Source organism: Erinaceus europaeus, chromosome 11 (genome assembly GCF_950295315.1).
Source record: "Erinaceus europaeus chromosome 11, mEriEur2.1, whole genome shotgun sequence".
NCBI lineage: Eukaryota > Metazoa > Chordata > Mammalia > Eulipotyphla > Erinaceidae > Erinaceus > Erinaceus europaeus.
In genome coordinates, this window is record NC_080172.1 from 106,981,909 (window position 1) to 106,997,562 (window position 15,654).

General features: G+C 40.0%; 1 protein-coding gene across 4 annotated transcripts in view; it reads right to left on the reverse strand.

The window, feature by feature from the left end:
* The window catches only part of ZNHIT6 (zinc finger HIT-type containing 6), a 66,571-nt gene that overhangs the window by 46,074 nt on the left and 4,843 nt on the right, over positions 1-15,654 (reverse strand). For all 4 annotated transcript variants that reach the window (XR_009552646.1, XM_060202275.1, XM_060202276.1 and 1 more), the window contains 2 exons: positions 14,758-14,861; positions 1,303-1,371 (listed from right to left, as the gene is read on the reverse strand). Coding sequence is in view for 3 of the 4 variants with exons in the window: in XM_060202275.1 (XP_060058258.1) it covers positions 1,303-1,371; positions 14,758-14,861 (173 nt within the window). In the remaining variant the exon portion in view is untranslated. The remainder of the gene's footprint in view (positions 1-1,302; positions 1,372-14,757; positions 14,862-15,654) is intronic.

Below are 15,654 nucleotides of genomic sequence, written 5' to 3' on the forward strand. Positions count from 1 at the left end.
AGTACTGACAAAGTATTTTGAGAACTTTCCTATACATCAATTATAAAAATATGAAGTCTCTTTTAACACACACCTGTACAAAAATGATAGAAGTGTTAGGATGAAAAATCGCAAAAATAAAATAACTGAAAGAGTTCCCCGTGATGTTGATTCTAGAGTATGTTCAAGCTTATTCATTCCAAATCTTAAAACCAGGGTTTCCAACATCCCTGTCTATGTGCATGTCGTTTTAAACTATAAAATCGTAGTATCAAATTTTAAGATAATGTTTTGAATTTTCCTTAATCATATATGCATGCGTATTCACAAGTACCTCTGTGCTATGTATCCTTATCTATAAAATTTAAATCCTTGCCCTGTCATACGTCTGGTGTACAATTTCCAGGAAGAAATTTCCTGTGGGTCAGGTGTTGGTTGGTGCACCTAGTAGAGTGTGCATGTTATAATGCACAAGGACCTGGGTTCAAGTCTCCAGACCCCACCTGCAGGGGGAAAGCTTCATGAGGAGTGAAGCAGTGTTGCAGGTCTCTCTCTTTCTCTCTCTCCCTCTCTCTATATATATCCAAATAAAGTATTTAAAAAATAAAAATTTTTATTTATTAAAATTTGTATGACCATAACAGAGAAGACATTTATGTATAATGCAAGTACACTCCTTAAAAGCAACTTTAAAACTTTCCTAACCCATGTAATCAAATAGCATACAACTATTAAAACTTACGTGACAAATGATAAAGTAGTTTGATAAAAAGCCATGCAAATCACCTTCAAATAGGACCATACACACATACATGTCTGAATTAAGACCTTACCACCACCACCACCCCCCGCCACACACATGGTAGTAGCAGTCAACTTTACATATTTGAATTCTGGGTCATTTTTCCATTTCCTACACAACTTCCCAGCTTAAGAAACAAGGTGTTCAGTCGCCCTGGTTGTCTATACCTCATTCTCAACATCCACCCTGCCTTGACGCCTGTGCGAATCATTTCCTTTAAACTTTCGCCATACTTGAAATATCCCTAAAGAGCACAATGCTTAGTTTGCTCTTTTTATAAACAAAACAAACAGAATGATAGTTCCTCAACTTGAAGATTTTATCATTATTTCTGAGGTTTATCCAATTATGGTTATAGCTAGTACATTTTCAGGGCAATAAGTACTTTATTATGTGAATACACCACACTAAGTTCTTAATTATACTACTGTACACATTAATATCACATTTAAGTTAACAGTTCCTTGCAAATACAGACTGAGAAAGAAAGCAGCTCTAAATGTTCAGTGGTGATACTATACCTTTTTTCTACGTACACAGCTTGACTCTGAGGAAACTGAAGCTTGACATGCCAACAAAATTGTTGCTTTCTACGAGAAAACAGTCATGAAGATCAAGGGAGAAAGGAATGTTGGAACACGAATCAAACTTCCTCAATTTTCATTTTATGATGATTGAAATGAAAATTATATTTACAGTTCAAATAACTTTCCCACTAGAAGCTACCCTTTTTTCCCCCCTAGGATTTTGGAAGCTCTTTTGCTGAAACAGTATTGTTAAAGAAGGGTTTTTAAGAGGAAAAAAAATTTAAGTGAAGTAGTTCTGAATCCTAAGGATTACACATTCCTAAATTAGAAGGTAATTTCTCATAGTCCAAGGGCTTGAGATCAGTGTGTTACTTACTGTTTGAAATTTACAAATAAATTTCCTCATGACTAAAAACAATGAGCTGATGTCTTTGCCTGACTAGTCTGGAAATTAGGTGAATGAAGTATTGTCCAGCTGAAACCAGCTGGCTGCAAGTACACTTCTGAGCCATGAGTACATGCATTCAGTAGCAAAACAGTAGACAACAAGTTGGTTGCTAAGCAGAATGCACTCCGAGCAGAGTCTGAGCTTTTAGGTTTAAATTTTTGGTTTGATACAGGCTCAACAGTAGTAACCTGCTAACTGTATGATCTTAGAGAAAAAAAAACAAACAAACATATATATATATATATATATCCATACACTCCATTTAACACATCTAAACTTTTAAAATCTAATACTTAAAATATTTCATCCATGGGGGGGGGGGGAATAAAGGGACGGGACTTAGAAAGGAAGAGAAGGCAGGATCATAGAAATAATGGATATATATATATATATATATATATATTAGTCAAACCATATCTGTGATCTTGGAAGAATACAGTTTCCAGTGGAGGGAATGGGGACACAGAACTCTGGTGGTGGGAAAGGGGTGGAATTATACCCGTTATCTTAAAAATGTGTAAATCAATATTAAATCGCTAATAAAAAAATGAGTAAAAATATGGAATTCATTACAAGATTTTAAATATCTTCATTTGTGATGGTTTACACAAGTTTTTAGTTAGAACAACTCTGGGGCCAGGCGATGGCGCACTGGGTTAAGCACACACATTACAGTGCACAAGGATGCAGGTTCAAGCCACTGGTCCCCACCTGCAGGAGGGAAGCTTTAAACAGTGAGGCAGGGACTGCAGGTGTTTCTCTGCCTCTCTCCCTCTCTATACAATAATATATATATATATATACATACATACATATACATATATATATAATACATATATATTATATATATTATATATTATATATATACATACATATATATATATATATATATATATATATATATATATATATATATATATAATCCCTTTGGCAAGGTAGTGGCCAGCATCACCGCATCACCTGTTAATTTATCCTTAGCACTATGACTCCAAAGACTTTAAGTAAAACCCAGCAGAGTACCTTACACCAAACATTTACATGATTTAGTGAAATTTTCACCAGAAGACAATGACTATAAAACCAAGTAAAAATAAAAAAAGAAATCCCATTATCGGGGAAGGTTATCACGAATCTGCACATGAACATTTTACACTAAGAAGAAAAAAAAATATGCTTTATTCTACTAACAATGATAGGGCCACATATTATACAAGAAATGATAATGTTAATATTTGAAAGATCAAAGCATCAGAGGGAATGTCTAAAAGAACTTCTTGAGAGACAAAAATGAAGGAAAAAAAATCTGAGATGGCACATTAGGTGTATTAAGTGAAGACAGTGAGTGTAATTTTATTGAGTCTACACGGGTCCCCTTATTTTTACAACTCTTGTTTAACTAGAGGTAGTTCAGGACCATTTCCCATAATTTCAAAAAAAGTAGTAATGTGGCGAAGATAGCCACACACACACACACACACACACACACACACACACACACACACACACACACACACACACCATCCACCCCCAAAGCTTTGGCTTCTAGGCATGTAGAACTTTCACAAGAGAGAGCCCTGCTTTTCAAATTCTGCACAGCAACAATACCCACTATACTATAATGCCTAGAGGGAGGAAATGGGGATAGAGAGAAATTGAGAGGAGGGAGAGGGGGAGAGAGACAGAGAGAAAAAGAGACACCTGCAGCACTGCTTCACCACTCATGAAGCTTCCCCCCTCCTGTAGGTGGGGACCAGGGGCTTGAACCTGGGTCTTTGTGCATGGTAACATGTACACTTAACCAGGTGTGCCATCACCCGGCCCCAACAGGGTCTTTAACGGAAAATAATGCCATGAGTTAATAATCAGATTTTGCTGATGCTGAATTTAGTCTCTAGTGTGGTTAGGGATGAAATAATACTAGATTTTAAGATCCCTGAATGTTCTACTAAACTGTATGGATTTTATTCTGTGGCTGATGTAACTCAGAGGAATAGACATCATGCTACAACTTACCTCTCCTTGAGTTCCTATAGTATATTCAGAATATTCATGTTTCAGCCCTTGTTCATGGTGCTAAGAAAAATATTATTTAAAAAAATTTTTTTTTACTATCTTTATTTATTAGATAGAGACAGCCAGAAATCAAGAGGGAAGGGGGTGACAGAGAGGGAGAGAGACACGCTGCAGGTGGGGACCAGGGGCTTGAACCTGGGTCCTTGTGCATTGTAATACAGGCACTTCACCAGGTGCACCACCACCCGGCCCCACTAAGGGAAGTATTTTCTACTACTTCGGAGAAGCATATTGATACATCAGTCCATATGTGTTAAAATTTTTTTACTTCTGATTTTAAATACAGGTACCTCTTCTAGTCAGGGACTAGAAGCTAGCTCATACAATAGGGTACGAGTCATTATATACGCAAGCCTGGATTCTAGCCCTGGCATCCTGGGGGATGATCACAGCACACAGTGAAGCTAAAGTTTAGTCTCCCCATGGCTCTGCCCCCATCTCTGCCCACCCTCCCCATGGAACGAGATGAATGAAAACAATGGATGTGAGAGTGTTGAAATGATTTGCAGGAGAGGCTCAGCGCCTCAAAAACAAACAAACATGAAATGGCTAGGTAGATTTGACAATTCCAAGAATGAGAGACTTTGTATTGTACTGAGAGTACTTAGAAATGTTAACCTCCTTGTCATGTGTGGAAAAGCCTTACACAACAAGAAATTGTCCTCTTCAAAAATTCCAAAAGAGTCCTACTATGGAACAACAGAATGCAGAAAGGGACAACAGATATCTGCATACCAAAAGATGAATACCAGCACCAAATGCTGGTGTCTGTTTCCTATTAACTGTGGAGAAAATATGTGCTATAGGAACACGAAAGCAAAAAGAGAAACAGAGGTTCAACAATTATGTGTTCACAAACTGACTAGGAGATCTGACAGGAAGAAGACATTCTACGATTAAAAATGGTAATGAGTCTGGGTGGTAGACTTAGTTGAATATATGAGGCAATCTGGCAGGACAGGCTATGAAAATCCTTATTTATGGGGTCGGGTGGTAGCGCAGCGGGTTAAGTGCACATGGCGCGAAGCACAAGGTCTCGGTTTGAGCCGGCAAGTGTCTATCTTCTCTCCCCGTCTTCCCCTCCTCTCTCCATTTCTCTCTGCCCTACCCAACAACAATGACATCAATAACAATAATAATAACCACAACAACGATAAAACAAGGGTAACAAAAGGGGGAAAAATAGCCTCCAGGAGCAGTGGATTTGTGATGCAGGCACCGACCCCCAGCAATAACCCAGGAGGCAAAAATAAATAAATAAAATAAAATAAAAAATCCTTATTTAGTAGGGATCCCTCTGAGAAACAGGAAATTTTTCTGTTCAAAATAGGATCACCTGTGGCAATATCCAGATAAATGTCCTTGCAAGGACTCATTTTCAGTGGAGCCCTCTTCAGTTTTATGACTATCACTCACCAGCTACTACGGCAGTTGTTAGACACACCATACTGCTTATATGGGCTCATAGCTACGATTTTTGTCCTTTTGCCTTTGATATTCTCACCACTGGACTATTTCTTCCCTTTATCTGACTAAACACAACCTTCCAGACTCAAAAGCTTCTCTTTGTTCTTTAAATGTGCTCAAATGCTATGTTCTCTGGACTCTGGGTGGGCGGATGGGGAGATCTTCCTTTCTTTCTCTCCCTATGACTAACAGTCAGTCCTCCAAGACTGTGGCAGTGAGGCCTCTATTCTCTCCGCACTCCAGTCAGGCACAAGCTGCACTATGTTCTAAGTCTGCTGACTTGTCTTCCCACTGACCGAACAATTTGAGAGCAAGAACAATGACTTTCTCGGCAGTCTTTGGCAGAGGTAAACGTCAGAATCAACTGTTAAAAACAAAACAAACAAAAAAAAAACTTAAGGACTTTTAACTATTTTATAGCAGTTTTAGGCTTACAGCAAAATCAAGAACCTATAGGCACTTCCAATATACACTCTGGCACCACATATGTATCTGACATTAAAAAAAAAAAAAACACAAAAAAAACAAAGATACCCAAATTTATTGACTAGGGTGCTAGAGATTGAACCTGGGACCTTTGGAGCCTCAGGTCTAAAGGTCTTTTTGCATGACTGTTGCTATCTTCCCAGCTCCCTAACAAAGTTTCTATCATGGTTAAAACATGTTTCAGAAGTATGTATCTGACAGCAGTGCATAAGAGTGACTGCAGGGCCAGAGAAGTGGTTCAGTGACTGAACACTGTGTCTGAGCGTCAGGATGGGACTTCGCCCTAACTCCAAGCCCGTGACAGCTTCTGTTCAAAACTTGAGTTTTGGTAGCTAAAGGCTTATGTTTAGGTTACTAGGTACCTGGCACCTTTGCACCTGATGCTGACTGATGGAATGTTGACCCTTTGCATCTGATGCTGATTGATGTAATATATAAAGGTTGTTTTAAAAAGCAATAAAAGGGGGAGTCGGACGGTAGTGCAGTGGTTTGAGCGCATGTGGAGCAAAGTGCAAGGACCAGCATAAGGATCCCGGTTCAAGCCCCCGGCTCCCCACCTGCAGGGGAGTTGCTTCACAGGCGGTGAAACAGGTCTGAAGGTGTCTGTCTTTCTCTCCCGCTATCTTCCCTGCCTCTCTCCATTTCTCTCTGTTCTACCCAACAATAACAACAAGGGAAACAAAAGGGAATAAATAAATATTTAAAAAGCAATAAAAGGGCGAAGCTAGCAAGCAGAAACAGAGCTGGCATTCCTGTAGCAGACTCTACTGCCCTTGTCTGCTCCACTGCTGGTTTGGCATGCTGGGGACCTCACCCCTCTTGAACCATTCCCCCATAGCCATCCCAGCCTGCCATTTGTCCCGACCCTTGGCCTTGACAATGAGTGCAGCCCTGAATCTGTTCCCTGACACTGTATGGACAGAACAGACAAAAACACGTGAAGACTAATAATGTTGGAGTGGTGCTTTAGAACTCTCTCGCAAAAAAAAGAAAAATTAAAAACTGACTACCGAAGGGAGAAAGAAACACTAATAGCAAGGAGAATGCTTAAGACGCTCACTCCATAGTCAAGGGTTAAACCCCAAGGGCTTGTACAGGAAAAGCAGCTGATATTAAGTGCTGGGTTCATCGACAGGGACGCATTCCACAGTTATAGCACGAAACTCGGACTTGATGACTAGGGAAAGACTTCTGAACGCAATCAGGTTGGGAGACGATCAAGATGATCGAGTATTTGGTGTCCCACTTCCACAACTGCTTGCCAACTGCTGCTACGTGGAAAGGTTTATAGGCTCTGGGATGCTAATGCCACCGGAACTTCCTGACCTCCGTGTACCTGGCTGCAGTACTGAAATGAGTATTCACTAGGTTTCCATCCTTTCAGGGCTATTCTGAGCCCACATGGCGGCTCTGAAATTCTTCCACAGGAATTTCAGTTCATATTAAATTTATTTAATTTATATTAAAGCTGTAATAGCAGAGATAAAAAAAAATCTACTTACATCTGCTTGTTGTCTTATGACTGCAACTGCTAAGATCATTATTGCCCTTTGCTAAAGTCAGCTTGCGGCAATTGTTTATTTCTTCTTCTAGCGTTTGCCCTTCTTCCGTAGCCAGTCAACAGCGTCAGGTTGAGCCTGATGTCTGCTTGTTGCTGGCTTTGAAAGTGACTGGGATCCATGTGGATTCAGTCAGCTAGGAAGGATCGTCAGTTTCCCCAATAAATGGGTACTCACGGGATGCACCACGAGAAGGTCGATCCAATACAATTGTTTATAAGATACCATTAATACACATCCACGCACACATGATACTTATAGAGTATATCTCCACCGAATTGTTTAGGGAATATATAACTGTAATGCACTGATTTTATGCAAAGAACAGACAGTAATTTTTGAAGCTCTAAAACTTTTGCTCTTTCTTTACAAGAGGGACATCTAGTGGCTAACTTCTAAAACAGTGCTAGAATTCCTTAAAATCTTATTCACATACTTCTACTATCTTTTTAAAACTACGGATCTGATAAAGACCCATACACACAGAGCTAAAGACTCCTCAGCCAAAAGAAAGTTAATTACGCTATTGGAAGCTAACAGTGATAGACTGGACTATTCAGCACTGAGGGTGGGGTAATGCGGAGAAAAATTGGATGAAAGGAACATCAAAAATTGGGTCCCTTTCTGGGGAGTGGGTGGCCAATTAAGAAAAAAAAAAAAAAAGAGTTCAAGCCTGGAGTTAAGCAAAAGCTATTATTAAGAATGGCTCTCCTGAGTTAACTTTTCCCCCCAAATGACAAGTAAAAGTACTTACTGTACCTTACTGCCAAACCCTCAGATCCCAAATTGTTGTGGGGTGGAGAGGGTAGGAGGGAGGGAGGGAGGGCTGAAGAGACAAAGAAAGACAGGCTACCTCAGCAGAGTCAACACAGTTTCCAGCTCTGATAGTCATGGCTTCTTAAACACTAAAACACAACTGAAAAATAGCGGCAGCCACGGATAACAACATGAATGTTATACGACAGTGTCAGAATGTTTTTCAAAAATCATAAATTCAACCCAAAGTGTTTAATAGCTGTACTTTTATTAATGTCTTTTTTGAATTATTTAAAAATGTATATTCTTTTAAAAGATTTTTTTAAAATTTATTTTCCCTTTTGTCGCCCTTGTTGTTTTGTCGCTGTTGTAGTTATTATTGTTGTTGTGGATGTCGTCATTGTTCGATAGGACAGAGAGAAATGGAGAGAGGAGGGGAAGACAGAGAGGGGGAGAGAAAGACAGACACCTGCAGACCTGCTTCACCGCTTGTGAAGTGACCTGGGGAGCCGGGGCCTCGAACTGCGCTTCTCGCCAAGTGTGCTTAATCCGCTGCGCTACCCCCCCAACTACCTAAAATGTATATTCTTAAGGAATATATGCAAGTAATCTAAAATAAAAAAAAACACAAATTGAGTGGTCTGGGAGGTGGCGCAACAGATACAGCATCGGACTCTCAAGCATGAGGTCCTGAGTTCAATCCCCGGCAGCACATCCACCAGAGTGATGTCTGGCTCTTTCTCTCTCCCCCATGTCTCTCATTAATAAATAAATAAAATCTAATTTTAAAAAAAGCACAGATTGGCAAATAAATATCATCCCTGCCTCCCTCTACCCAATTTATCTACCCTTAAGGTAACCCACTTAGAATATAGGCACAGGACCTCATCTCTCCAGAGCCCTACCCAACTAGGGAAAGACAGCAAATAGGCTGAGGGTCTGCATCGACTGGCCAACATCCATGTCCAGTGAAGAAGGAAATACAGAAGCCAGAACTCCTTCCTTCTGCACTCCAACAAGCATTTTGGTTCATATTTTCAGAGATAGAAATGACAGGAGAAGACGACCAGAGAGCTCTGGACTCCAATTCCATTGGGACACAGGACATTTATGACCAGGAACCTTTGTTTTTATTCCATCACTGAGAGGGAAGAATAAAAAGGAAAGACACGTGGAAATGACAATAGGCATAGCTGTGGCTTAGGAAGTGAAGGCAAGGCATTAGAAGTGAATAAAAATAGGGGATATATATATATATATAACCTTGGGAACACTATGGTGACTCCCGCTGGAGGGATTGGGGACACAGAACTTCTGTACTGGGAGTGGTATGAAATTATACCCCTATATCTAATAATGTTGTATATCTATTAAATCACCAATAAAGTTAAAAAAACAACAACAATAAAGGCATAGGCCTATGCACACACAGTAGCACCTAATAAATGTGGTTCACATCTATCTTGATTGACATTATTTCTGGCTTCCATTAGTACATTTAGAACTATTTCATTATTTTTCCTTTGTAAAGCTTTATCATAATTTAAAGCAGTACATTATGATAAAATCTCTTGATTTTTACTATTTTTTTTTGCTTTTACATTGTCAGACTGGATAGCTGTGTCCATTTCTCTTGGATATAGATAATAAATTTGAGAAACCCCTAGAAGCAGAACTTGGTAAGTATGTTTTTCTGATTCACCTCTTTTGCACTACTGACCTTTGTACTGGATCAATGTTTATTTTAAACAGTTAGGACAACAAGGTAGAGAAAACAATACAGAAACTTTATTAATAGCATTTATTAAGAAATTCTAGAGAAGTAAAACAAATTCACTCAGTTTATTAGCAAGTAGGGAAAAATAAAAATCTGGGCCCCAACGGAAGAAGGAACCAAAAAAATCATCGCGAAAAGCTGAAGTGAGTTCTGCTCTGGAGGCCTTTGCCAGTCTTGGCTGCCAGAAGGCTGAGGTTTTAACAGTCACGGGTGACATGAGACAAGCTGCACTTGCACTAGAAACCTCAATCTGAGATTACTGCATGAAACCAGGGAAGGGGTGAACCAGAAAAGTCCTGCCTACTTGTTGGCAGAGACAGAAAATAACACTCATTTGAAGGGACATAAGCACTTCATGTTCACAGTTACATTAATCACAAAAGCCCCAATATGGAAGCAACCTAAATGCTAATCGACAGATAACTGAACCAAAGTTATGGACACTCAGCAACTCAAAAACATGGTATTGTGTCCTTTGGGGGCAAAACAGATGGAACTGGGATTGATTACGCTTAGTGAAGTGAGTGAGGAAGTGAAAGAAAACTACTAGACAGACTCACTTCTATGTGGAATATAGAGAATGGACACACATGAACTTGCAATATTAAAAGTCAACTTGTGGGAGTCAGGCGGTAGCGCAGTGAGTTAAGTGCACGTGGTGCAAAGTGCAAGGACCAGCGTAAAGATGCCGGTCTGAGCCCCTGACTCCCCACTTGCAGGGGAGTCACTTCACAGGCAGTGAGAGTCACTTCACAGGCGGTGAAGCAGGTCTGCAGGTGTCTATCTTCCTGTCTCCTCCCTCTCTGTCTTCCCCTCCTCTCTCCATTTCTCTCTATCCTATCCAACAACGAAGACATCAATAACTACAACAATAATAACTACGATAAAAAAACAATGGCAACAAAAAGGGAATAAATAAAATAAATAAATAAATAAATAGAAGTCAACTTGCTTCTAAGACTAAGGAAACCAGGGTAACTATTCTTGAGGAGGAGTGGAATAGAGGAAGACTTTGTGGTGAGTGTGGTGTTGAACTAGACACCAGTATCTTATAATCACTAATAAAATTAAAAAAAAAAACTTTAAAAATTAAAAAAAAATTACTTTTACACAGCGAAGGGCATTAAGTCAAAGCTTACACTTTAAGATGTCTGTTTAAACCTAGAACTCTTAAAAAAAATAAAAAAATAAACCTAGAACTCTTGAAACACTACATTTTGTGACCATGGATATAGCACAGTAGACAAAGTGTTGCACTATCAAACATGAGGTCCCAAATTCAATGCCCATATGGTGTCAGGACTTAAGCTTAAACCCAAGGCCTCAAGCACAGGAAGTATATGTTTTTTTCCAAGCCACCACTAATAGTTCCAACAAAGGTACAAAATCATCCATCTTGGGTGGTGGAGGGGAGGCAAGATGGAGTTTTTCTCAGAAATGTAAACACTTGGACAGGGGGAGATAGCATAATGGTATGGTTATGCAAATAGACTCTCATGCCTGAGGCCACAAAGTCCCAGGTTCAATCCCCTGAACCACCATTAAGCCAGAGCTGAGCAGAGCTCTGATAAAAATAAATAAATAAATAAATAAATAAATAAAATAAATTTTTTAAAAAGTGGTCTTCTCTGACCTAGTCATTCAGATTTGGGGGAATTAAGAACCCTGCATAAAAAGTACAAAAGATCATTTTGGGGGAACTGTTTACTACAGATTATTTATAATAATTAAACAACAGAGGACTGGTGCCTACTGACAGATGACTGGCTAAAGAAGTGATGGCACTGGGCCCGGCTGTGGCGCACCTGGTTAAGGTACACACATTCCAGGGCTCGAGGACCTGGACGTAGGCCCCTGGTCCCCACCTGCAGGGGGAAAGCTTCATGAGTGGTGGGGAAGTAGGGCTACAGGTGTCTCTGTCACTTCCCCTCTCTATTTCCCCCTCCTTTCTCCATTTCTCTGTCTCTATCTAATAAATGGATATACACAAATTAAAAAAAAAAAAAAGAACTTATAGGATATATACTCCATGAAATATTACTCTGCAATCAAAAAAGACAATCATTTGTCCTTTGGACCGCATGGATGGAACTAGAGGTAATAATGCTTGGCGAAATACGAGATGAAAGACAATTACCAGATGGTTTCACTTATGTGCTTATGTGGGGCATCTAGAGAACTAATAATAAGGAAAAAAAAAAAGGACTTTTTTAAGACTTTGTGAGAACTATGGTATTTGTTATCTCTGGGAGGTAGGACATAGAATCTTGGTGGTAGGTGTGGTGTAGAACTATACCCTGTAATCTTGTAACCCATAATCACAAATAAATAAATAACTCCCCCACACACACACACATGCGTGCATACACGCACAAATACAAATAGATGGCTGGGGAGATAGATATCTCAGCCTCTTAAAGTAAATATTTTGCATTACTGAAGCCACATATATTATCATTGCAAGACTGGCCAGCTCCTCATGGGGCGCGAGCGCTTCCACACTGCGATCATCCTCTCTGGCATTATGCTATTCCACTGCAGAATACTGTGCCCCAGTATGGTTCCGTAGCCCCCATGTCCACTTGGTTGATTCCAAATTATACTCCTCCATGAGGATAATTTCTGGAACCATCCGTTCCACCCCGGTTCCATGGCTGCCAGTTCTTAGCAACATCGCCCCGCCAGATATTCGTCGGGATGCGGCATCATCTAAGTTCATTTCCCGCGTCTACACTCGACCGGACCTGCCAATCTACGCGGATATCTTCGCCCACCCTGTCCAACGCTTGACGTCTCGTCACCCAATCTGGTCCCCTACGCCTACACTGAAGTTCTCCGTTCCAGTCTCTTGGAAACAGAGTTGGCAGTCAGCTGAGGTAAAGAACAAGCACCTCATCACAGACCCCTGCGAGCGTCAACCCGGCTCTGACCTAGCACGTTATGATTGGGCCCTCCTCAATCGCTATCGAACAGGCCATGGCCGGTGCGCCGCTATGTTCCATCGCTGGGGAGCCAGAGATGACCCGAACTGCCCCTGCGGCTACAGACAGACTATGACCCACATAGTCAACGACTGCCACCTCTCCAGATTCAAAGGAGGTCTCGAAACTTGACATCAGGCTCAACCTGATGCTGTTGACTGGCTACGGAAGAAGGGCAAACGCTAGAAGAAGAAGAACTGAAGCCACAGAGACCATAGGTTCAACCCCCAGAAAAGTCTCAAGCCAGAGCTGAACAGTTTTCCTTTCTTCTCCCACTCTTAGTTTTATTATAAACAACAATGTAAAGAACACTAACTAGAAGGGGGCCGGGTGGTGGTGCACCTGTTTAAGTGCGAACATTACCATGCATAAGAATGCAAGTTCAAGCCTCCAGTCTAACCCTGCAGGGCCGAAAGCTTTACAATCAGTCTCTTTCTCCCTCTTTATGCTCCTCCTGCCTCTCAATTTCTCTCTGTCCTATCAAATAAAATAAAGTTGAAAAAATTTTAAAAAGTACATATTTAAAAAAAAAAACACCTCAGGAGTCAGGCACACAGCAGGTTAAGCAGGTGGCGCAAAGTGCAAGGACCGGTGAAAGGCTCCCAATTCGAGCCCCTGGCTCCCCATCTGTAAGGGAGTCACTTCACAGGTGGTGAAGCAGGTCTACAGGTGTCTATCTTTCTCTCCCCCACTCTGTCTTCCCCTCCTCTCTCTATTTCTCTCTGTCCTATCCAACAATGACGACATGGGCAACAAAAAGGAATAAATAAATAAATAAATATTAAAAAAAATTACAAACAAAACAAACCTCTAGAAATAAGCTAAACGTTCTTGAATATGACAACCATTAAATTAAAGAGCCATACTTGGAGTGTACAGCTTAAAAATAATGAGCAGATTGTTTTAATAATGGAAAAGTCTGTAATATATTGTTATATGGGGGGGAAAAGAATGTTTAACTTGAGAAAGTCAAGCAATCTGTTATATTTTTATGTTGAACATATTATGTTCATGGGGCCAGGCTGTGTGGCACACTTAGCTAAGCACACACACATGACAATGTGCAAGGACCCAGGTTTAATTCCCTGGTCCTCACCTGCAGGGAGAAAGTTTCACAAGTAATATATCTAAGTAATAAAGATAATAAAAAATATATAAAAAATATAAATAAAAGTGGAAACATTATTAGAAGAAACATCATGACATATTTGTAGTCGTGTCTAAGTAGAATTAAAGGTGTTATTTTCCCTTTAAACTTAAAAAAATTTTTTTTGTATCATCTTTATTTATTAGATAAAGACAGTCAGAAATTGAGAGGGAAGAGGGTGATAGAGAAGGAAAGAAATAGAGAGACACCTGCAACACTGCTTCACCCCTTGCGAAAGCTTTCTGCCTGCAGGTGGGAAAGGGGACTTGAACTTGGGTCCTTTCACATTCTGACATGTAACATACAACCAGTTGCACCACCACTTGCTGTCCCCCCCAACGTTTTATGATGGGAATGTATTATTTTCAGAATTGATTCTGTCATATTGATTTCCTCCTACTATAAGGCAGTTACTATTTAGGTAAATTATCCCACTGGACTGATTTGTTCTAGTAAAACTAATTGACAGTTACATAATCAAAGATGATTCTACAAGTTCCATTTTACAGATGTGAAAGAAGTCATGAAATTCAAGTGTATTGTAGAATTAGCAATCTCCTCACAAGAAACGATACATATTCAAGAAAGCCAAACCTGAAGAGGATGAAATGAAAGTGACAGGTCATTTTGGAAATCAGAGGCATTATTCCAAAGTACCATTTAAGCAACTAGGCCTTATCGCAAACCCAGCATTATAGGATGACTCTCGATCAAATCAAAACATGTGGTATAGCATCAAGAAATTAGAAACTTACTTTTTATTGAAGCATGTTGAATTCTCTTTCCTTTTTGTGAATCCGCTGGGGAGAAGTTTTAAGTTTATACCTTGCCGTCGCGCACGGTTTTTCAAAAAGCACATCTAACAACAACAAAGCCAAGAGAATTCTAAATGCACTGATTTTTTAAAAGTGAATGAAAATGCACGGTAACATAACAGTTCCGATTGCTTGAGAATTCATGTTTTACAAACTGTGCTAAGCCAGAGTATTCCACTGAACCCCCAGAATACAAGACATGTAGCACTATCATTATCCATAAAGGCTGACATGTCAATACTCACTTTGTAGCCTGTGCTTTGAACCATATATTCCATATGCAAATAGGGATTTTAAATTCTAGCCATTTGGCAATCATAGGGGCTACCTATATGGTTATTATTATTTTTTTATTGATATGTTAAGCTATGGCTCTAACATGTCTGATTTTATTTTATGTTATTTTTTAAGTTACCAGCAGGGTTATTGCTGGGGCTCTATGCTGGCACTACAAATCCATGGCTCCTAGCAGCCAATTCTTGTTTTTTTCCCCTTCTTTCTACTTTATTTTTCTTTGACAGGCCAGAGTGAAATCGAGAGAGAAGGGGATATAGAGAAGGAGAAAGATGAAAGATAGACATCTGCAGACCTGTCTTACTGCTCATGAAGCATCCTCCCTGCAGGCGGGGAGTGAGGGCTTAATCACAGAGCCCTGCACGTGGTGACATGTGCACTTAACAGCGTATTCCACCCCCCCCCCAAACCCCCACGACTTTATTTCTAGATAAGAAGCTTACCTAAAAAAAAAAAAAATCGTGGCACTGTCTCTTATAAGGTCTAACTTCAGATAACCACTACTGTGGACTAGACAGAATAGGATACAAGAATATTCTGGCT